A 24472-nucleotide genomic window follows, 5' to 3' on the forward strand; every position below is an offset into this window, starting at 1 on the left:
CAAGGGAGATCATCAGAAGGCAGACTGTAACTGAGACATTGGACTGAATTTTATCTGGTAGGATGGGATGGGAACAGACAATATTCTGACATTGGGACCACATGCCTGTTTGCACATGGGTGAGCAGAGAGACTGCAGCAATTATCCTGGAGTTGTTACTTTTAATTGGACACCACCAGTCATGTCATCTAATCAAGGGTGATAATCGGGCTTTCCAAGCTGTTGGTTGAGTCAGAGGGACGGCAGCTCTGGTGGTTGACTCTTAAATGCCTCAGGGTTGGGCAATAAATGCTGGCCTAGCCAGCGATGCCCACATCCCATGGATGAATTTTTAAAAAAGCCGCAGCATTGCCACCAGGGAAACTGGCCACTTCTGAGACAGACTGGAGCCCTCCGCTTACAACAGATTAAGTTAAAAATAAATCATGGGTTCCAATGTAATAGGGATAACCCCTTTAAGGAAATTATTGGGGCTGCAAGGGGCAACTTTTCCTGCCTGAGGTCTCCTCTTTGTTCCATAGAGCCTCCTCTCCACCTTGACGGTACCCCAGCCTCCCTGCCTGTCGCTGCTAAAAATATTAGTCACTGATTGACTAAATAAACAGGTGGCTCACTGCAATATTGGCTGATTTAGTAGTGCAATATCCTAATTTGGCAGGGGAATGGGAAACTGATTTGTAGTCCGGGAGATAGCATTGCTGGAGTTCAGGAAGTTGAGGGTTGTGCAGCACTGAGGAAGGTACCAAGGTCACAAGAGTGGACCTGCAAGCATGAAGGTGGTTTGAAGTGTGTCTACTTCAATGCGATGAGCATCAGGAATAAGGTTGGTGAGCTTGAATGAAAAATGAAATGAAATGAAAATCGCTTGTCACAAATAGGCTTCAAATGAAGTTACTGTGAAAAGCCCCTAGTCACCACATTCCGGCGCCTGTTCGGGGAGGCTGGTACGGGAATTGAACCATGCTGCTGGCCTGCCCTCGTCTGCTTTCAAAGCCAGCGATTTAGCCGTGTGCTAAACCAGCCCCAGAAGCATAGACTGGTACCTGGGACTACGATGTTGTGGCCATTACGGAGACGTAGATAGAACAGGGGCAGGAATGGTTGTTGGAGGTTCCGGGGTTTAGATGTTTCAGTAAGATTAGGGAAGGTGGTAAAAGAGGTGAAGGAGTAGCATTGTTAATCAAGGATAGTATAATGGCTGCAGAAAGGCAGTTTGAGGAGGATCTGTCTACTGAGGTAGTGTGGGCTGAAGTCAGAAATAGGAAAGGAGCGGTCAATTTGTTAGGAGTTTTCTAAAGGCCCCCAAACAGTAACAGAGATGTGGAAGAAAAGATTGCAATGCAGATTTTGGATAGGTGCAGTAGTCACAGGGTAGTTGTCATGGGTGTCTTTAACTTTCCAAATATTGAATGGAACCACTACAATTTGAATAGTTTGGATGGGGCTGTTATTATCCAGTGTGTGCAGGGGGGTTTCCTCACACAATATGTGGATAGACCGACAAGAGGCAGGGCCACATTGGATTTGGTACTGGGTAATGAACTGGGCCAAGTGTTAGATTTGGTTGTGGGAGAGCACTTTGGAGATAGTGACCACAATTCGGTGACTTTCACTATAGCAATGGAGAGGGATAGGAACATACAGCAGGGCAAGGTTTATAACTGGGGGAAGGGTAATTACAATGCAATTAGGCAACAATTGGGGAGGACAAGATGGAAACAGGAACTGTCAGGGATAGGCACAATTGAGATGTGGAGCTTGTTCAAGGAGCAAATACTGCATGTCCTTGATATGTATGTCCATGTCAGGCAGGGAGGAAATAGTTGAGTGAGGGAACCATGGTTTACAAAAGAGGTTGAATGTCTTGTCAAGAGGAAGAAGGGGGCTTAGTAAGGATGAGAACAAGGTTCAGTTAGGACACTAGAGGGATACAAGATAGCTAGGAAGGAGCTCAAGAAAGGCTTAGGAGAGCTAGGAGGGGGCATGAGAAGTCCTTGGCGGGTAGGATCAAGGAAAACCCCAAGGCTTTTTACACTTATGTGAGGAATAAAAGAATGACCAAGGCGAAATTAGGGCCGGTCAAGGATAGTAGTGGGAACTTGTGCATGGAGTCTGAAGATATAGGAGAGGCCCTAAATGAATACTTTTCTTCAGTGTTCACAAAGCAGAGGGGCCATGTTGTTGAGGAGAATAGTGCGATACAGGCTGGTAGGCTGGAGGTGGTAGATACTCGGAAGGAAGATGTGTTAGAAATTTGGAGAAGCCAGAGGATAGATAAGCCCCCGGGCCTGATGGGGTATATCCTAGGATTCTTTGGGAGACGAGGGATGAGATTGCAGAGCCTTTGGCTATGATCTTTATGTCCTCACTGTCAAAAGAATAGTGCCAGTAAACTGGAGAGAGGCGAATGTTGCCCCCTTGTTCAAGAAAGAGAATAGGTATAACCCTGGGAATTATAGGCCGTTTAGTCTCACTTCGGTCATAGGTAAATTATTGGAAAGGGTCCTGAGGGATAGGATTTATGATCATTTGGAAAGGTACAGCTTAATCCAGGATAGTCAGTACGGATTTGTGAGGGGTAAGTCTTGCCTCACAAGTTTGATTGTATTCTTTGAGGAGGTAACTAAGTACACAGATGAAGGTAGAGCAGTTGATGTTGTATACATGGATTTTAGTAAGGCGTTTGATAAGGTGCCCCATGGTCGGCTCATGCAGAAAGTAAGGAGGCATGGCATAGAGGGAAATTTGGCCGATTGGATCAGTAACTGGCTATCACACAGAAGACAGAGGGTGGTGGTAGTTGGTAAATTTTCATCCTGGAGCCCAGTCACCAGTGGTGTACCACAGGTATCAGTGCTGGGTCCTCTGCTATTTGTGATTTTTATCAATGACTTGGATGATGGAGTTGAAGGTTGGGTTAGTACATTTGCAGATGACACCAAGATACAAATTTGAATGCGGATTACAGGGTTAACAGCAGGGAACGTGGAGGAGCAGAGCGATCTCGGAGTTCATGTCCATAGATCTCTTAAAGTTGCCACCCAAGTGGATAGAGCCGTGAAGAAAGCCTATAGTGTGTTAGCATTTATTAACAGGGGGATTGAGTTTAAGAGCCGTGAGGTTATGCTGCAACTGTACAAGACCTTGGTTAGACCATATTTGGAGTATTCTGGTCAACTTATTATAGGAAGGATGTGGAAGCATTGGAAAGGGAGCAAAGGAGATTTACCAGGATGCTGCCTGGATTGGAGGGCAGATCTTATGAGGAAAGGTTGAGGGAGCTAGGACTTTTCTCATTGGAGAGGAGGAGGATGAGAGGTGACTTAATTGAGGTGTATAAGATGATGAGAGGGATAGATAGAGTGGACGTTTAGCGACTTTTTCCTCGGGTGGATGTAGCTGTTACAAGGGGCATAACTATAAGGTTCATGGTGGAAGATATAGGAGGGATGTCAGAGATAGGTTCTTTACTCAGAGAATGATTGGGGCGTGGAACGCACTCCCAACTATGGTAGTGGAGTCTGGCACTTTAGGAACTTTCAAGCGGTTATTGGATAGGTATATGGAGTGCACTAGAATGATTGGGAGTAGGTTGATTTGATCTTAATTTCAGACTAATTCGGCACAACATCATGGGCCGAAGGGCCTGTACTGTGCAGTACAGTTCTATGTTCTAATATCCAGAATTGCCCACAGTATCTTAATGATCTTTGAGAAGCATCAAATTCCAGCAGAACCTCTATGCACTTGTATCAAATGTTCTGGCTGAAGGTTGGCTCTTTAAAAAATTGTTTTACCATCATTTCCAGCACTGAAAGAAATGAGTCTGCTAATCCAGATCCATTTGAGACTCATTGTGATTAATTAATTTTTTTATTTCTTTCTATGCTACTAATTATGGCTAATGTGCAATAGTTTGCACATCCCATCTTAAGCAGTAACTAAACAATAAAAGTACTTCATTAGCTGGAATGCACTTTTAGACATCTTTAATAAACTCCTGAGCTATACAGTTCTATGATTTATATAAATGCCAGTTTTTTTTGTTTAACCACTGCGAGACTTCATTTACCATTTTTCATCTAATTGCATGTCCAATCTAAATCAGTCTAAATCTTTTGCTATATCTTAACTCTATTCATCTCATTCTGGTCAGAGTAATCAATACATTATGGATAATTTTTATTTCACCAGCAAATTGATACGTTTTCAAATAATTTTGGTATCTGGTTCCTGTCTGACCCTCTTCAACATCCTCCAAGTCAGTGCACATACTACTTGTGATGCCTATGCGTTTGAGTTTAATTACAAACCTTAGTTAGTGATCAGACTTGGTTAGTTTCTAACACCATCTAGCCCAGCAGCAAGTGCACTCAGTGCAGACCAGAGACTGAAAATGATGCAGCACCAAAGATAATTATGTATTTACCCACTGAAGCAATAAGCTTAACAAAGCTCAAGTCATGAACACATACAGGCATATGCCTGAAAACACCACAAAATCCAGAACACATGTGCAGGATGGCCTCTAAATCTCCTGAATAACTCACCGAATGTGAAGCAAAGACTTCCCTGTATTCTGGGAAGCTAGAAAGAAAAACAGTGCCTGGGGTGTCGAGATGCTCGAATAGGAGAACTGAGCACGAAGAGGTCACCTCCTTCATCAAACTGTGTCTTGAAGCTGCAATGAAGAGGCACGGAAATTAGGAGTATCACTTTAGCACATATAGCTGCATCTAAACTGTTGCATCAAACACTTCCAGGGCAGCTAAGGACAGATTATATACCAAGCAATCATGTATATTTGGACATGGGTGTAGAGGGCACAATTTCAAATTTGCAATGACACAAGACTTTGAGGCTCAGTGAGAAGTGAGCAGGATGGTTATAGACTTCAACAAGATATAATCAACTGGTGGAATGACCAGACATGTGGCAAATTAAATTTAATTCAAGTGTGAAATTGTTAATTTTGATCACAAGAGGCGAGGCTTGTTAAACTAACAATTATAATTCTAAATGGGGTCCAAAAACAGAGAGGCCTGGGGATATACGTACACAAATCATTGCAGATGGCAGGGCATGTTGAGATATTAGTTATAGAGTACAAAGGAAGTTATGATGAACCTTTATAAAACACTGATTTGGTCACAACTAGGCTGTTGATTCCAATTCTGGGCACTGCCCTCCAGAAAGATGTGACAGCTTTAAAGAGAGCGCTGGAAAGATTTATTAGAATAATGAAGGATGGACCTCCGGTGGCGGCATGTAGGAGGAGGTCGCACGTTGGGTGGCTCCTGCTCGAGGCTTGTTATTTGGGAGTTTAATGCCCGGTCCCGGAGCAATTTTTTGACAATCGAGTGCAGGAAGGCACAAGGAAGAAGGGAGATGTCGAAAAACCAGAAGAAAACCTGCGTGAATAAGGGAGGATGTGATGGATCGCCGTTTAGTGAAAGAGCCAGCCTGGTAGCTGGCAAGATGGCGGATGCTGGGTCACCGGGTGGGGCCACACAGCTTATGGCAGAATAGATGACGGAGGTGATGGCTTCGGAACTGGAGAAGCAGTTTGCAAAGCACAGGGAGGTGATGAGGAAGGAGATGATGGTGGCATTGAAGGTGTTGGTAGAGGAGGCAATTGTCCCTATGGAGGAGGCGATTGTTCCGATGAAAGAGGCTATGTCAAAGGCATCAGCCGAGGTGCAGGAGCAGGCTGAGAAAATGACGGGAGTGGAGGAAGCTACGTTGCAACACAGCGAGCAGCTCACCTCAATGAGTGAGGTGCTGCAGAGGGTAGTCGAGGCCAACAAAGGGCTGCAAACTAAATTGGAGGATTTGGAAAATAGATTGAGGTGGCAAAATTTGTGTATTGTGGGCCTGCCCGAGAGGATGGAAGAGTTGGTTGGGAGGGGGGGGGGGGGGAGAAAGAGGAAAAGAGGATTCCTCCTAGTACGAACTGGATCGGACTCATCGGTCATTGAGGCCTAAACCAAAGGCGAATGAGCCGCTAAGAGCAGTGATGGTTTGCTTCCAACGGTGACAGGTGAAGGAGAAGGTCCTGGGTTGGGTGAAGCAGAAGCGGGAGGTGCAGTGGGCTGGAGCTGGTGTACATATTTACGAGGACGTAACGGTGGAGCTGGCGAGCGGCCTTTGGCCGAGAGAAGACGGTACTGTATAACAGTGGGATGCAGTTTGGCATAGTGTACCAGCGAAGTTGAACATGACCTACAACTCCAAAGACTTTTATTATGAGACAGTTTGAGAAGGCAGAAGGATTGGGGCAGAAGTGAGGAATATGACTGAGGACTGGTCTTGGACCGAGGGGAGGGGAGTAGGAAGAGCGTATGTAATTCAATGTTTTACTTCATGCTGTTATATGAGTTAAATGGGGTAGAGTTGTTGTTTTGGATAACGTTCTGTCTTTGTTTTTTGTCGTAACGGTTTTTCTGGAGTCTGTCTGTTTGCACTGGATAGGTTTGTTTTCTTGAGGTTTTTCCTGGAACCGGGCAGGGGGAGAGATGGGGGCCTGGGCAGGGGCTCCCACACTAGCAAGCTTAAGTCAGCTAGTGAACAGAGGTATGGTGGGGGAGGGACTGCGGATATTGGAACCTAGTGAGCAGGTTTCGATGGACCTAGGAAATGTGAGGGGGGTGGAAATCAATACTGGGTGAGGTGTTTTCGAGAGGAAGTGGATGGGGGGATTGGGGGGGGGGTTCGATGGTAACAATGTGAGGGGGTTGGTCAGATCCAGTGGGCTGGGCCCAGAGTTCATAGAATTTACAGTGCAGGAGGCCATTCGGCCCATCGAGTCTGCACCGGCACTTGGAAAGAGCACCCTACTTAAGCCCAAGCTTCTACCCTATCCCACCTAACCTTTTTGGACACTAAGGGCTATTTATCATGGTCAATCCATCTAACCTGCACATCTTTGGACTGCGGGAGGAAACTGGAGCACCCGGAGGAAACCCACATTATGAGTTATGGCGATGCTAGATAGGAAGAGGGTGGGGGAGAAAAAAAAAAAGAGTGAAAAAGAGACCCTTGGTTAGGCTAGTTACGTGGAACGTGAGGGTGTTGGGAGGGTCAGTGAAGAGATCGAGGGTGTTTGCGTACCTAAAACGTTTAAAGGCCGATGTGGCTATGTTACTGGAGACTCATTTGAGGGCGAAAGATCAGGTGAGGCTCAGGGAGGGCTGGATAAGCTAAGTGCTTTATTCAATGTTTGACAGCAGGGCACTGGGGGTAGTGGTGTTGGTCGGTAAGAGAGGAAGGTATGTGGGGCCATTCAGGACTTGGATTCGTACGAGCTGATAGTGGGCGGGGACTGGAACTTGGTGCAGGAGCCAAGGCAGGACAGGTCGCAGTCACGCTAGCTTGCCCAGTCGTGGGGTCGGGGAGATCTGAAGGCGGCGGTGAGGGGGGAGGTGATATTGTTTATGGCTAAGGTGGATAGAGGAGAGAGGAGCTGCAAAGGCTGTAGATGAGATGTTGGAGGTGGACATGAGGTACACGGGGATTGCAGATTCAGCACTTTTAGATAGGAGGGAGCAACAGGCTAGTTTTAATCGGTTGTTCACCGGGAAGGCGGGCGAGGGGAGCAGTTTATGAGTATGGGGAGAAGGCGGAGCCAACTTCGGAAGGAGGCACCAGTAAGGGAAATTGCCCAGGTGTGGGATAGGATGGGGAAATTGGTGGTGGCCCTGGACCAGATCAACAGGGTGTTTGAGGACTTCTATAAAAATGTTTGTAGGTCAGAGTACCGGGGGATGCGGGAATTCCTGCACGGTCTGGAATATCTGTTGTTGGGGGATGAAGATAGGGCCACATTGGAGGGGTCGGTAGGGGAACAGGAGGTAAAGTGGGTAATTGGGAGGATGCAGTTGAGAAAGTGGGAAGACCGGATGGGTTCTCAGTGGATTATTATAAGAAATTAAAGGACAATTTGGTGCCGCTGATGGTGGGGATGTTTGAGGAGGCGCAGAAATGCCACAAAATTTGGGGCAGGCCTCAATTTCCTTGTTGCTGAAGAAGGATAAGGACCAGATAGAGCGTGGTTTGTCCAGGCCTATATCTGTACTGAACGTGGATTCAAAGATATTGGCAAACATTCTGCCAGTTAGGTTGGAGGGGTGCCTCCCGAAGGTGATAGGGGAGGACCAGACACGGTTCGTGAAAGGGAGGCAGCTATTCCCGAATATTAGGAGGGTGCTAAATGTAGTATGACACTGGCTGAGGGAAAGGAGATAGAGGAGGTGGTTGCGCTGGACCCAGAAAAGGCATTTGATCGGGTAGAGTGGGGTATTTGATAGAGAGGTTTGGGATCCGGCTGAGATTTGTGGAGTGGGTAAAGGTTATTAATATAAGGAACCAAGGGTGAGCGTCCGCATAAACAATATGAGTTTGGGATCCTTGGCTCTGCACTGGGGGACCTCGCAGGGGTGTTCTATGTCCCCTCTGTTATTTGTGCTATCGATTGAGCCTTTGGCTGTCGCACTGAGGAGCTCGGGGGTATGGAAGGGAATAGTGCGGGGTGGGGGCGCGAACATAGGGTGTCTCTGTACGCGGATGATCTGTTACTGTATGTCTCAGAGCCGAGTGCACGATGAGGGGTATATTGGAGCTTCTCCAAATGTTTGAGTCCTTTTCGGGGTATAAATTAAACCTGGAAAAAAGTGAATACTTTGTGGTGCCCCGAACAGGGGTGGGGGTAGGGGGGCTGCCATTGCGCACGGCGGTAACCCACTTTAGGTATCTGGGGGGTGCAGGTGGCGCAGTACTGGTGGGGGGCTCCTGTAGGTACAATCTTACCAGCTTGGTGGGGAGGGTAAAGGCCAATCTGGCAAGAGGGTGATAGTCTTCCTCTGTTGCTGGCAGGTCGGATACAGGCGATTAAAACAAATGTGATGCTGTGTTTTAGGTTTGTATTTCAGTGCCCGACAATTTTTTTGCCAAAGGTGTTTTTCAAGGCGGTGGATAAGTTGATCATCTTGTTTATTATGGGGGGGGGGGGGGGGGGGAGCGAGGTAGCCAGGGTTGGGAAGGACGTTCTGTAGAGAGGACAGCAGGCAGGGGGGATTGGGCCTCCAGAATTTATTATATTACTATTGGGCGGCAAATGCCGAAAAGGCGAGGAGTTGGGGGGTAGGTCCGAGTGGGTTAGGAGGAGAGTCTGTGCAGGTGGACGACCCTGATGGCGTTGGTCACAACATTGCTGCCAATGGCCCCGGGTTAATATTCTGGGAGTCTGGTGGTGGTGGCAATGCTGAAGGTTTGGAGGCAGCACTTTTAAGCTGTGGGTGGGGTCAAGAGGGATGCCAATTAGGGGGAACTATAAGTTTGAGCCGGGGAAGTTGGTTTTGGAGATGGGAGGAGAGGAGCGTCAGAAAATTAAACCTGTCCCTGAGAGGTCATTTTCCGAGGCTTGAGGAATTGGGGGAGAAATATGGACTGGGGCAGGAAGAAGTATTTAGGTACCTGCAACTCCGGGACTTTGCCAAGAAGGAAGTTCAAAACTTTTCGACGGCGCCGGCCCCCTCATTGTTGGAAGAGGTATTGACGGAAGGGGGGTGGTGTCGGCGATCTATCGGAGGATTTTGGGGGAGGATAAGGTATCCTTGGAGGGAATTAAAGCCAATTGGGGGAAGAGTTGGGGGAGGTTATGGAAGACAGTCTGTGGTGTGAAGTGCGCCTGGGGGTAAACGCCGCAACCTCATGCACGAGGTTGAGGCTGATACAGATGAAGGTCCTGTACAGGGCACACCTCACGAGGTCGGGGATGAGCCAACTCTTTGAGGGGGTGGAGGATGTATGTGAGCGCTGTGGGAGGCGCGTGGCAAATCATGTTCACATGTTTTGGTCCTGCGCGAAGCTGGAGGTGTATTGGAGGGAAGTTTTTAAGGTCACCTCGGGGGTGGTAGATGTGAGTTTGGAGCTAGAAGCCATTTTCGAGCTGTTGGACAGGTCTGAGCTGCAGGTGGGAGCGGATGTTTTAGCCTTCACACCGCTGATTTCCCGGAGGCGGGTCCTAATGGGGTGGAGGTCAGCTTCTCCGCCCTGTGCCTCGGTTTGGCAGGGGGGGACCTGCTGGAATTTTTTATGCTTGAGGTGGTGATGTTTGAGCTGAGGGGGAGGATGGGAGGGTTCTACAATTCATGGGCATTGTTTATCATGCACTTTCAAGAATCGGATGCCATCGAACATTAGGGGGTTTGTTTATTGGATGACCGTTCATTCTCTTTTGGTTTTTGTGAACGTATGAGTGATGTCTGGATTTGTATATTGAAGGGATGCTGTTTGCGGGATTGATACTGTATTTGTTATTGTTGGTAGTCTTTTGATGAATTTAAAAAAAGATTTAAAAAAAGAATGATGAGAGATTTCAGTAATGTTGACAGATTGGAGAAATAGGGTTGTTCTCCACAGGGGGAATAAAGTTAGAGACGATTTGATAGAAATATTCAAAATCATAGAATCCCTTGTGCAGGAAGCAGCCATTTGGCCCATCGAGTCTGCACTAAGGCCCAATCTCCACCTCCAACCCCCGTAACCCTATCGGGACAATATAGCACGGCCAATCCATCTAATTTACACATCTTTGGACTGTGGGAGGTACCCGGAGGAAACCCACGGAGAATGTGCAAACTTTAATCGCAGTCACCCTAGGTCAGAATTGAACCCAGGTATCTGGCACTATGAGGCCACTGTGCCACCCCAGATGAGATTGAAATCTCATGAGTGAGATTGAAGTAGAATGCAGCGGATTCCTGGGAGTCATCTGAACACCCAGCGAAAAGTCGCGCCGGTGTTGTCGTAGAATTTACAGTGCAGGAGGCTATTCGGCCCATCGCATTTACACTGGCCCCTGAAAGAGCACCCTACCTAAACCCACACCTGTACCCTATCCCCACAACCCAGCGACCCCACGTAACCTTTAGCACTACTAGGCAATTTAGCGTGACCAATCCACCTAACTTGCACATCTTTGGACTGTGGGAGGAAACCGGAGCTCCCGGAGGAAACCCACGCAGATACGGGGAGAACGTGCAAACTCTGCACAGGCTGTGACCCAAGCCGGGAATCGAACATGGATCCCTACTGCTGTGAAGCAACAATGCTAACCACTATGCTACCGTGCCGCCCCTTTATCAGCATTGTTTAGTACTCCTCTACAAAAACAGGGACCTGCCGCAATGGCTACCGAGGGGAAGTGGGGAGGTGAGTAGCCCTCTACATTTGCCATATTTTAAATTTTTTTTTAAGAGTACCCAATTATTTTTTTCCAATGAAGGGGCAATTTAGCGTGGCCAATCCACCTACACTGCACATCTTTGGGTTGTGGGGGCAAAACCCACGCAACACGGGGAGAATGTGCAAACTCCACACGGACAGTGACCCAGAGCCGGGATCGAACCTGGTACCTCGGCGCCGTGAGGCAGTAGTGCTATCCACTGCGCCACCATGCTGACCTACATTTGCCGTATTGAAGTTCAAGGTCACCAGAACTTCTGCCCCAGTTCTCGGGGTCAGCCCTTGGTGTGGGTGAGGGATCTAAATGAATGATTTTCACACTGGGGTCCAAAGGTCCTTGCAGACTTTCCAGCGCCCATGAAATTCTATCTCTCTCACACATTTGACAGACAGGAAAAAAGATACACGGTGAAAGAAGAAAAAGGGAAAGCTGGCTCTTTTGGAGAAATAAACAATAGTTTGTGTTAGTGCTGCACAAAGAGTTATCAAGATGTCCATCACTGAAGCTTCCAAATACGTGGCTGTCTTTGTGGTGATGAGTGCCTTGGCAACCATGGATTTCAGCAGTGAATCTCGCAGTTACTTTCAGCAGGAAAGTTGAAGGGCAGGGTCAGATACTTCAGTGAATTCAGGGTGCATTCAATTTGGACTTGTGCAATGAGAATTTTTGTTTATATTCATTCAAGGGATGTGGGTGTTGCAGGCAGGGCCAGCATCTATTGCCCACCCCTTACGATATTTAATGCATGCGCACCAATGATCGGGTATGCATCTGGAGTGCGGCCGCATTTTTAAAATATAGTTGCTGCCTTTTTTTTCCCAAGGTCAGGGGGACAAAGGGACCATTGGGGCCAAAGGGACCCAAAACCATTTCCTCCATTTTTATCAGCAACAAGGTAAGAGAAAATGGTGGGTTGCGCAGGTCGGCCGGCATGGGCCGCGAAGGTCGGCCGGCGTGGGCCGCAAAGGTCAGCCGGCGTGGGCCGCAAAGGTCAGCAGGCGTGGGCCGCAAAGGTCAGCAGGCGTGGGCCGCAAAGGTCAGCAGGCGTGGGCCGCAAAGGTCAGCAGGCGTGGGCCGCAAAGGTCAGCAGGCGTGGGCCGCAAAGGTCAGCAGGCGTGGGCCGCAAAGGTCAGCAGGCGTGGGCCGCAAAGGTCAGCAGGCGTGGGCCGCAAAGGTCAGCAGGCGTGGGCCGCAAAGGTCAGCAGGCGTGGGCCGCAAAGGTCAGCAGGCGTGGGCCACAAAGGTCAGCAGGCGTGGGCCGCAAAGGTCAGCAGGCGTGGGCCGCAAAGGTCAGCAGGCGTGGGCCGCAAAGGTCAGCAGGCGTGGGCCGCAAAGGTCAGCAGGCGTGGGCCGCAAAGGTCAGCAGGCGTGGGCCGCAAAGGTCAGCAGGCGTGGGCCGCAAAGGTCAGCAGGCGTGGGCCGCAAAGGTCAGCAGGCGTGGGCCGCAAAGGTCAGCAGGCGTGGGCCGCAAAGGTCAGCAGGCGTGGGCCGCAAAGGTCAGCAGGCGTGGGCCGCAAAGGTCAGCAGGCGTGGGCCGCAAAGGTCAGCAGGCGTGGGCCGCAAAGGTCAGCAGGCGTGGGCCGCAAAGGTCAGCAGGCGTGGGCCGCAAAGGTCAGCAGGCGTGGGCCGCAAAGGTCAGCAGGCGTGGGCCGCAAAGGTCAGCAGGCGTGGGCCGCAAAGGTCAGCTGGCGTGGGCCGCAAAGGTCAGCTGGCGTGGGCCGCAAAGGTCAGCTGGCGTGGGCCGCAAAGGTCAGCTGGCGTGGGCCGCAAAGGTCAGCTGGCGTGGGCCGCAAAGGTCAGCTGGCGTGGGTCGCGAAGGTCAGCCGGCGTGGGTCGCGTAGGTCAGCCGGCGTGGGTCGCGTAGGTCAGCCGGCGTGGGTTGCGAAGGTCCCTCATATCCAGTAGTGGGAGACTTTTACCCTACCAGTGTGGATGTGAGCCAAAGCAGTGTTCAAACAGTTATCTTTTGTTCTGATAACTTACTTGTGACCAACTCAAAATCCTTGCACACTTTACTACATTGCAGGTCAAAGGAAATAGGTATAGGATTAGGCCATTTAGTTCCAAGCTTGTTCCGCCATTCAATTAGGTCATAGTTCATTTGTGACCTTACTCTGTATATCTGCCTTTGTCCCATATCCTTTAACACCTTTGGTTGAAATTAACAGTTGACCTGGCATCAATTGCTGTTCGCAAAAGAGTTCCAACATTTTCGCAACGGAGAAGTATATCCTAACTTCTGCAAGGTTCAGTTCTAATTTTCAGACTATGTCCCCAAGACTAGAATCCCAAAAAAGCAGGAATACCTTTCTCCATCTTCCCCATTAGTTCCCTTTAATCACAGAATCAGAGTGCAGCAGGAAGTAATTCGGCCCATCGAATCTTAATCATAGTATTTACAGTGCAGATGTGGGCTTTCGGCCCATCAAGTCTGTTCCAGCCCTTGGAAAGAGTACCCAATTTAAGCACAGGCCCCCACCCTATCCCCAAAACCAGTAACCCCACCAAATCTTTTGGACACTGGGGGGAAATTTAGCATGGCTGATTGACCTAACCTGCACATCTTTGGAGGAGCTGTGAAGCAACAGTGCTAATGTCTTGGAAACTTTGATCAAATCACCGTATGTCTTCGATATGCCAGGGAATAGAACCCTAGCTTGTGTAATCTCTCCCCGTAATTAAACCTTGGAGTCCAGATAACATTCTGTTAAATTTACACTGCACTCCCTCCAAAGTTAATGTATCCTTCCTGAGGTGTGGTGCTGAAACTGCTCGCAGAACTCCTGGTGTGGTCTAACCAGTGCTTTGTATAGCTGAAATTATGATTTTGATGGCCTTATATCCAGAATATCTGCTGAAAGGTCATCGACCTAAAACATTAACTCTGTTTCCCTGTTTGGACTTCATTTGGAAAATACCTTGTTCTATCCTTTTCAGGCCCAAAGTTGATGATGACACATTTGCCCCAGTTTTACCCACTTGCTTCATCTATTAATACTTCTTCGTAATGCTTTGCTTCCATTTAACTTATTTTAAATCAAAGTCAGGCAGCTAAATTAGAGCAGGGTAACCCAGTCTGTCCAAATGTGGATTGTTCAGTGACCACAGATCATTACTATAGGCATCACATTGGTTACCAGTTTCTTGCAACACTGAACGGGTACAGTGTACCAATGAAGTATCTCTATCTAACAGCCAGGGGACTGTTTCTCTCCTCGATGCCAGACCCTCACCTGCCGGTACATGCTGTCGGAAAACTGCCTTCACCTCCATTTTCATCTCTCGTTTAGTACGGCCTGGTTTACAGTGAGGCAGTGCCTCGATGCTCATGGCAGCGTGTGTTGGTAAAGAGTACAGGCAATATGCAGGCTGTCCCTGTCCAATTGTAAATCCTAACACTTGGACACTCCCGTATAGACAAGTCACGCGGCATCTTCCTCGAAACGTCAACTTCTGCAGAAAAAGCAGCAACATGGAATACTGTGAAAACCATGACAAAAGGATACCTTCAATTCTAAATGAGGAATCCATCATTATATCTTCTGCCAAAAGTCACAGGAAGAGGTAGAGAAAGGCAATGAAGGGACACCATATCGCAGTGAAAGTCAGCACCATCAGCAGAGGAGGAAAAAGACTGCAAAAAGAAAATAAATTTCTCCTACCTGTGATGGAGACATGAGGACGATACTCTGATCGTTCCTGATGTTTACTGCAGTGAGACACAGCCTTGCACTGGCTCCAGAGGAAACTGCATCATCATCAATGAAATCTTGAGACGATTCACCGTTGGGAACCCCATTAAGGGCAAATGAGTCTGTATACAAATGCTGGTACATTGCTTCTCCATCAATCTCTGCAGCTGTGCAAGCCTGATTTTTTTGAGTCCTGCTTTTTTTATGTGAACCGTTAATCTTTCTCCCCGTATTACGAGGAGACTCAGTATTATTTTCTTCCTCATGTTGTTCTTCGTCTTGTTCAGTGGCGCTTGATCGCATAGTCTCATCTTCCTTACACACCTCCTCTGCACATTTCCAAGTTGCAGCATTCTTTGTACTCTGTCTGTGGCGTGATCTCTTCACTCCCCGGCGACAAGACGCAAGCAGACAACAGCGGCGTGTAAGCACGCTCAGCTGCTTGGCTCCTGATACATCAGTCAGCACCAACATGGCCTTGCGTTTCCACCTGCGGCGTCGAGCTGCTGTAGGAACAGCCTGCTTAAGACATTCTGCTGCTTTTGGACTACTGACCCTCATCTTGTGTTAGTCCAGCTCAATCCAGCTGTTTAAGGATATAAATAAAATTAAAATCAGTCACTTTCACAACTTCAATGCAACCAGTCTAATCCCCATCCAAGTAATCAATGGATCTGAACAGTAAATATTACAAAATAATTCCATGGGCATTTTGTGGACTAAGAAACAGTAGTTCTCAAAGCTGCCCGAATTCAAGCTACCTTTCTCATTTTTGCTACTGGCCAATGCAATAAATTGCTGTAGACTATCAGGCTGTGTAGCGCCCCTTGCTGCGACACACATACCCAACTCCTCCCGCCGCCCGCCCTGCCTCAAGCAGCATCACCATCTGCAAACCCCTCACCCTGCTCAGCCCTCTCACCCTGCACCCATCCGCAACACCTCGTTCCGACCCTCACCCAGTGCGATGCCCACGCCCATCCTCACCCCGCGCAATGCCGCACTATTACCTACTCAGCTCACCGAGTGTCGCAAACCCCCTTGCGCCACTCAGCTCCCTCAAGTCCTCACCCTGTGCCTGACACCGCCTACCCCCCCGCCCGTGTCACTCCCTCCATCTTCGTCAATCATCCACAACCCACGTCACCCAACCTCCCCTACAACACACGTTGCCCACCACCTCATTATCTCGCCCTCTCCTCATCCACACGTTGCCCACCCCATCAACCACCCCCTCATACTCATCCTCACCCCTTGCTTCCCCTTCACTGTTCCTCACCTCCATCATTGCTGTGCCCTTCCACACCCCACGACTGCCCTCATCCCACACACCCCCTCACCCTGACAGAGGGCTGTCACGGCCCCCAGCACCCTCTCAACCACGTGCCTTCTGCCCCCTCACCCTGTTCATCCCCACAGTCCCTCGCCGTGTCCCTGCCCCGAATGCCTCCCGCCCCCATTCACCCTATGCACCCCTCAACCTGCACGTCCCCTCACTTCTTGCCCTTGCCTCTCAAGCCCTGCCCCTCTCTCCCATGCAATACCCCTCAACCACCCCCATGACCTGAACCCACAACCACTCACGCCCCCTCAACCTGCCCCACTCGCACCACGCCTTCAACCCACCCCCAGCATGCCACCATCAACGCACTTCCTCGCATCTCACTATCACACCTTGCCACCCTCCCTCACAACTTGAGCCGTCTTCACCCCTCCACCCATGTGCTGTCCCTGCTCCCCCGTGTGCTGCCCACACCCTCACTCCAAATGCTGCCTACCCTCGACACAGGCACCGACCCCTGCCCACTCTCACCCCACACGCCAGCCCCCATCAACACCATTACAGCATCCACCATCTATCCCCTCACCCCACACGCTGGACCCCGTCAACCCACTCACCCAATGCACCATTCCCAGTTTCTCTCACCCCACTTATCCAGTGTGCCTCGTGCCCCTATCCTCACTCACCCTGTGCACCCTGCCACTTACTGTGTGCCGTTCCATGTGATCTCCCCTCCCCAGCACACTGCTTCCTGCATCACCCCTCAACCCCGGCCCGCTTCACACCCCAGCACAATATCCCATCACCCCACACCCCCCATTCTTTACACCCACCCCCGAACTCACATACTTCATCAATTCACTGCCTCACCCACACTTGTCCCCTCACACCATCCCATGCGCACACCCTGCTCACTCCGTCACCAATCTCCCACCCACCCCTTACCCTGTGTGCCGTGCCATCCCACACCCACCCCTCTTCCTCCCAACCCTCACACCACGTGCCATATCGCCATTCACTCTCTCACGTCATCCCTGCCACCCACCCCATCATCCCACCCGTCGTTCCACTCCCACCCCAACACCCTTCTCGGGGTTCCACCCCAACACCCTTCTCGGGGTTCCACCCCAGCACCCTTCTCGGGGTTCCACTCCCACCCCAACACCCATCTCGGGGTTCCACCCCAACACCCTTCTCGGGGTTCCACCCCAGCACCCTTCTCGGGGTTCCACTCCCCCCCCCCCCCCCCCCCCCCCCACACCCCCACCCACAGTGAGCCATTCACCCACCCCTTCATACGGTTTCCCCACCCCCATATGTCGTTTCAGCTCCCCCCCCATACCCAGAGTACCTCCCACCCACACTCAACCTGCACAATATCCCATCACCCCACACCCCCATCCTATGCGCCCTCCCGCACGATCTTCCCCCCTCCCCCGCGCATGCACTCACCCCCTGCACCCAAGACACCACCTCCTCACCGTACCCACACCACATACCCCCTTAACACCGCGCGTCTCCAACTTCACTCCCTCCCCCCGGGTGTCGGTCCCCTTCACCCCGCCCCCACTCCCCCTCAGCCCGCCCCCACTCCCCTTCAGCCCCATTTCTCTCTCTGAAACCCCGCTTTTTTTCACTGCATCCATGTCTATCCATCGCTCAGCGCCGGTAGGATATTTCTGAGCATTACTGCTTCCCTGTCCCTCACATGCTAACCCCGTTTTCGCAGCACTCCCCTTCCCTCTGGCTGCTCGCCTGCAAACGGAAAAGGCAGCAAAAAAACCCACAAAATCGTCTTCCAACTCCAGGCCCTGCCCCCAGCCAATTCAGATACAATGTGGAAAAAGCCAATCGTCACTGCTCCCAGAGTTGTTTCTATGTGGCTACCCCTGCTGGTGGGAGGACCGATTGAACCAGCAACTCACATATGCTCAACTTCCCCGACATGAGGTCAAGGTCTGGTTCCCGTGGGGGAAATTGACTTCGAGAGTTGGGATAATGGCCAGGGTGGCAGAATGCAGCAAGTGGGTGCCCTACCAGAAACGTTTTTGGCCTCAATAATTCATGGGATTTAATTATGTCTACGGTGATGCTACATGTAAATAAAGATTATTATTATTATATCTAAATTTGTCCATAACACAATGATAGGTTACATTATTGATGTAGATGGAAGCAATGAATGACTAAGATATATATTAAATAAACAGACAAAACTCGAAATGGAATTCAATGTAGGCAAAGGTGAGTCCATCACTTTGGACCAAAAAAAATAGAACCAGATATTTTCTAAATGGTGAAAAAATAGTGGAAGTCTAAAGGAACTTGAGGTTCTGCAAGGTATACATATTGATCATTAAAATGTCATGAACAGGGACAGAAAATAATCAATACATCTAATTATTTAGAGGATTAAAATACACGGAGGCATAAAGCCCCTGGTTGAACCACAACTAGAGTACTGTGAGCTGTTCTGGGAAACACACCTTAGAAAGGGTATATTGACCTTGGAGGGATTACATAAATAAGAGAGAGTCATAGGGTGTGATTTAACGAGTCCCTTTTTGGGTGTGAATATAAGGGTGTTTCTCAGAGCTTGCAGCGCCAAGAACAACCCTGCTCTTAAACGGGGCTTTGTTTTTTTGGCATTGGTCAAGAATGCCTCATCGAGGCCGCACTTACCTCACTTGATGCACTTTGAGCTCAGCTTGCCAGTACAGGAAGTGATTGAGGTGCCATTTTTAAATGCCATTCTGCTCACTCTCGAGCCCCTCAGCTTCCCCACCGCAGCTTCCAGACAACCTCAATTTATCTCTTAGGAGGTCCTCCTGCCTCCACTCACCACACCTCTTAAGGGCAGGGCACCCCTGAGAAAAATCCCTGACATGGACAAACTGGCACCCAAGCACTTTGGCACTGCCAGCCTGTCAGTGCCTCTGCTAGCCTGGCAGTGCCACCCAGACACCTTGTCAGTGCCAGGGTGCACTGCCAAGGTGCCAGGCTGGCAGTGCCATGGTGCCCAGGTGGCTGGGCCAGCGTACCACCCTGCATAGAGCCTAACCACCTGGGGGCCTCCGATGGCCTGGAAGGTCCCCCTCAGGTACCATTACACCCAAAGGCTCATTTAAATATGTTAATCTAGATCTTGGCCAGCGAGGCTGGGATCCAGATCCCGACGTCTCACGAGATCCTGTGAGATCTCGCGAGGTGTTCCAAGGGTTGCAAATGGCCTTGTCACGTCACTGAGTCGGGTGCGATAAGGCTGTTTAGTCATGCCCATAAAGTTTTTACAGTATGGAAAGAGGCCCTTCGACCCATCATGTCCAAGCCAGCCATCAAGCACCTATTTACTCTCGCCCCATTTTCGAACACTTGGCCTATAGTCTTGCTATGGCATTTGAAGGGCTCATCTAAATACTTCTTAATGTTATGATGTAGAGGAAGGAGTAGTGCTCTGAAAGCTAGTGATTTGAAACAAACCTGTTGGACTTTGTAGAACTGTGTAAAACTTCTTACTGTCTTCTTAATGTTGTGAGGGTTCCTGCCTCTACCACCCTTTCAGGCAATTAGTTCCAGATTGCCAGCACCCTCTGGGTGAAAATGTTTTTCCTCAAATCTTTATACACCTTAATCAGATCTCTGCTTAGCCGTCTCTGCTCCAAGGAAAACAACCCCAGACTGTTCAGCCTCCCTTGATAGCTGAAATGCTCCAGGCCAGGCACCTCCTGATGAATCTCCTCTGCATTCTCTCTAGTGTAAGCACTTTCTTCCTATAGTGTGGTGACCAGAACTGCACACAGTACTCCAACTGTGGCCTAATAAGCGTTTTATATAGCTCCATCATAACCTCCCCGCTCTTATATTCTATGCCTTGGTTAATAAAGGCAAGTAACCTATATGTTTTTTTGGGGGTTATATTTCCTTGAATTTAGAAGAATAAAGGGTGATTTCAACAAAGTTTTCACAATATTATTGAGAACAGATAGGTTAGGTAGAAATAAACTACTTCCATTGGTTCGGGAATCTGGGACTAGCGGGAATATTCTAAAAATTAGAGCCAGACGTTTCAAGAGCGAAATAATAAAAATACTTCTAAACACAAAGGGTGATAGAAGACTGAACCCTCTTTTGCAAGTGGCAATTTATGCTACACCAATGGTTAATTTTTAAGCCTGAGATTGGTAGATGTATGTTTACCAAAGGTATTAAGGATCTGGGGTAAAGGCCACAGATCAGCCATGATTGACCAGCCGTTCAGGCTGTTACGAGTAGCCCCAGGTGGGGTTCCCCAAAGTTATTGATCCAGGCAAGACCCCTTGTCACCACCCGGCTGGTGTACCCACTAAGTGTCACAAACTTGGGTGAGGATGGATGACTGGCTCCAAGGCTTTATTCAACCTACACTTCGCTAGTAGCAGCAAAGATTTAATCTAACAAGGTTCACTCTCTCTTAACAATAATCACTTATTGTCACAAGTAGGCTTCAATGAAGTTACTGTGAAAAGCCCCTAGTCGCCACATTCCGGCGCCTGTTCGGGGAGGCTGGTATGGGAATTGAACCCACATTGCTGTCATTGTTCTGCATTACAAGCCAGCTGTTTAGCCAACTGTGCTAAACCAGCCCCCTTTGATAAAAAGGAGCCAAATCAACCAGTCTTCCTTGAGTTAAGATAGAATAAGTTTATTAACTACTGAAATGTAAGAAGAAATTGTAAAATACGTGCATCTACAGTTACACGGATTAGAGCTAAAAGCTGAGTCGAATAGTAAGTAAATATTTTGAAAAGTTATATGATTGTTTTCAGTCTAGTTGACTTCTGCTGCCGGAGAATTGATTCTTTGGTTCAGCTGTCCTATAGTTCAGTAGTTTGGTAGAGATTTCAGTTCTTTTCAAGCTGCAAACCTGTTGCTGGCTGACTTTCACAGAAAGAGAGAGAGTTTTAGATGTTCCTGTAAAAGCTGGCTATCTTTACAGGGTTCCTGCCTCAGTTATTATATTCTCTACAGTTTGGCAAACTTTCAGCTGCTTTTCTCACAGCACACATACACAAATCAACAAACAGGCATAACAGCACGGGTTGATAGCTGCAGGCTTTTAACCCCCAGATGTGTGTATTCCAATAAAACTGGAATGTACCATCCTGTCTAAGCCATTATATTCAGGATCCTGGAGATGAGAGGGCCATTATACTCCTTTGCCTTTACTGGCGATGATAATCAATCCTTGGATTTTTTTTAAACAAACATTTTATTAAGGCATTCATAGTTTTATAACAACAAAAGATACAAGTACAAATGTAAACAAAACACAGTGCATAACACCCCGTCCATCTTGCACTGTTCCCGCCTAAGCTAGACAAAAATAATCTAAGTCCCCCTACTTTCCCTTACTCCCTAACTTCCCCCCCCCCCCACCTTATTGAATCTGCTGATAGTTTGGTTTTCGCCGAAGAAATCGCTAAATGGCTGCCACCTTCAAACGATGATCCTCTCAGGGCAAACTTAATTTTCTCAAGCCTGAGAAACCCAGCCATGTTGCTAACCCATAATCCTGATTTGATGGGCTTCGAGTCCCTCAACGCAGTAAGATCCATCTCCAGGCTACCAAGGAGGCAAAGGCAAAAACGTTAGCCTCTCTTGCCCCCTGAACTCCCGAGTCTTCCGACACTCCAAAAATTGGCACCTCTGGACTCGGCGGCACTCTCATTTTTAGCACCGTGGACATGACATCTGCAAATTCTTGCCAGAATCCCCTAAGCTTCGCACATGCCCAAAACATGTGGACATGATTTGCGGGCCCTCCTGCACACCTCACACATTGTCCTCCACCCCAGAAAGGCTGTTCATCCATGCTACTGTCATGTGTGCCCGGTGAACTACCTTGAATTGTAACATGCTGAGCCTGACACATGATGAGGTCGTGTTAACTCTGCTCAGAGTATCCTCCCATAGGCCCGCCTCTAACTCCTTTCCCAGCTCATCTTCCCATTAACGCTTTAGCTCACCTATCTGGGTTTCCTCCCACTCCATAAGTTCTTTATAGATTTCCAATACCTTCCCCTCCTCCACCCTCGTTCTAGAAACTACATAATCCTGTATCTCTGCGGCGGTAAAAGCGGAAAAGTCAAAACCTGCCTTTCCACAAAATCCCTGACCTGCAGATACCGAAACCCATTCCCTCCCGGCGATTCAAACTCCACTTTCAAATCCTCCATACATGGAAAACTCCCATCTATGAACAGGTCCCCCAGCCTCTCAATCCCTGCTCTCTGCCACCTCCGAAACCCCCCATCCATCCTCCCTGGGACAAACTGATGATTACCACAAATTCAAGCCCATACCGACGCTCCCTCCACTCCCATATGCTCCGCCACTGTCCCCAAACTCTCAGGGCCGCCACTACCACTGGGCTTGTGGAGTACCAGGCCGGCAAGAGGTTCAGAAGAGCCGTTACCAGTGCCTCCAAACTTGTACCCTTACATGAGGCCGCTTCCATCCACTCCTACACCGAACCCCCCCCCCCCCCCCCCCCCCCCCCCCCCCCCCCCCCCCCCCCCCCCCCACTGATCATGGCTATATTTGCCACCCAGTAATGCCAGCCTTCACCCCCTCGGCTCCGCTCCAACAGCACTTGCTTTATTCACGGGGTTTTACCCGCCCACACAAACTCAGATATCACCCTATTCACCCGCTTACAAAAGGCCTTTGGTATAAAAATAGGGAGGCACTGGAAAACAAACAAAAATCTCGGGAGGACCGTCATTTTTACGGTCTATACCCTCCCCGCCAGTGACAACGGGAGCATGTCCCATCTCCGAAAGTCCTCCTTCATTTGTTCAACTAACCGGGCCAGATTTAATTTATGTAGCTGCTCCCATCTCCGTGCCACCTGAATACCCAAGTAACAAAAACTCCCTCCCACCACTTTATTTTTTTTTAATAAATAATTTTTATTCAAGTTTTCACAAATTATCAACAAAAACACAAAGAAATAAGAACAACCCCCCCCCCCCCCCCCCGCCCCCGTCTACACAAGTAATAAATTAACAGAAATAATCAACATATAGGCAAATATACACGCCCAATCAAGAGAAACCTCACACAAGCCCCCCACCCACCCCAAACCCTCCCCCCCCCCCCCCCCCCCCCCCCCCCCCCCCCCCCCCCCCCCGCCGGGTTGCTGCTGTTGCTGACCATCATCTAACGCTCCGCCAGGAAGTCTAGAAACGGTTGCCACCGGCTGAAGAACCCTTGCACCAATCCCCTTAAGGCAAATTTGACCCCCTCCAATTTAATAAACCCAGCCAGATCGTTGACCCAGGATTCCACGCCTGGGGGCCTCGCATCCTTCCACTGAAGAAGAATCCTTCGCCGGGCTACTAGGGACGCAAAGGCCAGAATACCGGCCTCTTTCGCCTCCTGCACTCCCGGCTCCTCTGCCACCCCAAATATTGCGAGCCCCCAGCCCGGCTCAACCCTGGAACCAACCACCCTTGACATCGTTTCTGCTACGCCCCTCCAAAAGTCCTCCAGCGCTGGGCACGCCCAGAACATGTGGGTGTGGTTTGCTGGGCTCCCTGAGCACCTAACACATCTGTCTTCTCATCCAAAGAACAGGCTCAGCCTTGCCCCGGTCATGTGCGCCCTATGCAGCACCTTGAATTGTATTAAACTGAGTCTCGCACAAGAGGAGGAGGAATTCACCCTCCCCAGGGCATCCGCCCACGTCCTCTCGTCGTTCTCCTCACCCAACCCATCCTCCCACTTACCCTTCAGCTCCTCCACCAAGGCCTCCTCCTCCTCCTCCTGCATCACCTGATACGTTGCCGAGATCCTCCCCTCTCCAACCCACATCCCCGAAAGCACCCTGTCCTGGACCCTCTATGGCAGCAACAGTGGGAACTCCACCACCTGCCGCCTAACAAACGCCCTTGCCTGCATATATCTGAAGGTGTTCTCCAGGGGGAGGCCGAACATCCCCTCCAGCTCATCCAGGCTTGCGAACTTCCCGTCCACAAACAGGTCCCCCATTCTTCTAATACCTGCCCTGTGCCAACTCAGGAACCCTCCGTCCATTCTCCCCGGGACAAACCGGTGGTTCCCCCGTATCGGGGACCACACCGAGGCCCCCACCTCCCCCCTGTGCCGTCTCCATTGCCCCCGAATTTTACCTCTGTCGTGCACACACAGGACGCCATCTCCAACCTCTTCCATGCTGCCCCCTCCCCCTCCATCACCCACTTGCGTACCATC

General features: G+C 49.5%; 1 protein-coding gene across 5 annotated transcripts in view; it reads right to left on the reverse strand.

Moving 5' to 3' along the window:
• nol9 (nucleolar protein 9) overlaps positions 1-24472 on the reverse strand; it is a 52227-nt gene that overhangs the window by 20110 nt on the left and 7645 nt on the right. Inside the window, exons 1-4 of one of the 5 annotated variants that reach the window (XM_038773553.1) lie at positions 18007-18119; positions 14908-15523; positions 14479-14698; positions 4551-4681 (exon numbers count right to left, since the gene is read on the reverse strand). In XM_038773553.1, coding sequence (XP_038629481.1) covers positions 4551-4681; positions 14479-14698; positions 14908-15498 — 942 coding nt within the window. In that variant the 5' untranslated portion in view covers positions 15499-15523; positions 18007-18119. Of the gene's footprint in view, positions 1-4550; positions 4682-14478; positions 14699-14907; positions 15524-17927; positions 18120-24472 lie in introns of those variants that run through there. The other 4 variants (XM_038773554.1, XM_038773555.1, XM_038773557.1 and 1 more) reach the window with 4 other exon arrangements.

Source organism: Scyliorhinus canicula, chromosome 16, assembly GCF_902713615.1.
Source record: "Scyliorhinus canicula chromosome 16, sScyCan1.1, whole genome shotgun sequence".
Taxonomy (NCBI): domain Eukaryota; kingdom Metazoa; phylum Chordata; class Chondrichthyes; order Carcharhiniformes; family Scyliorhinidae; genus Scyliorhinus; species Scyliorhinus canicula.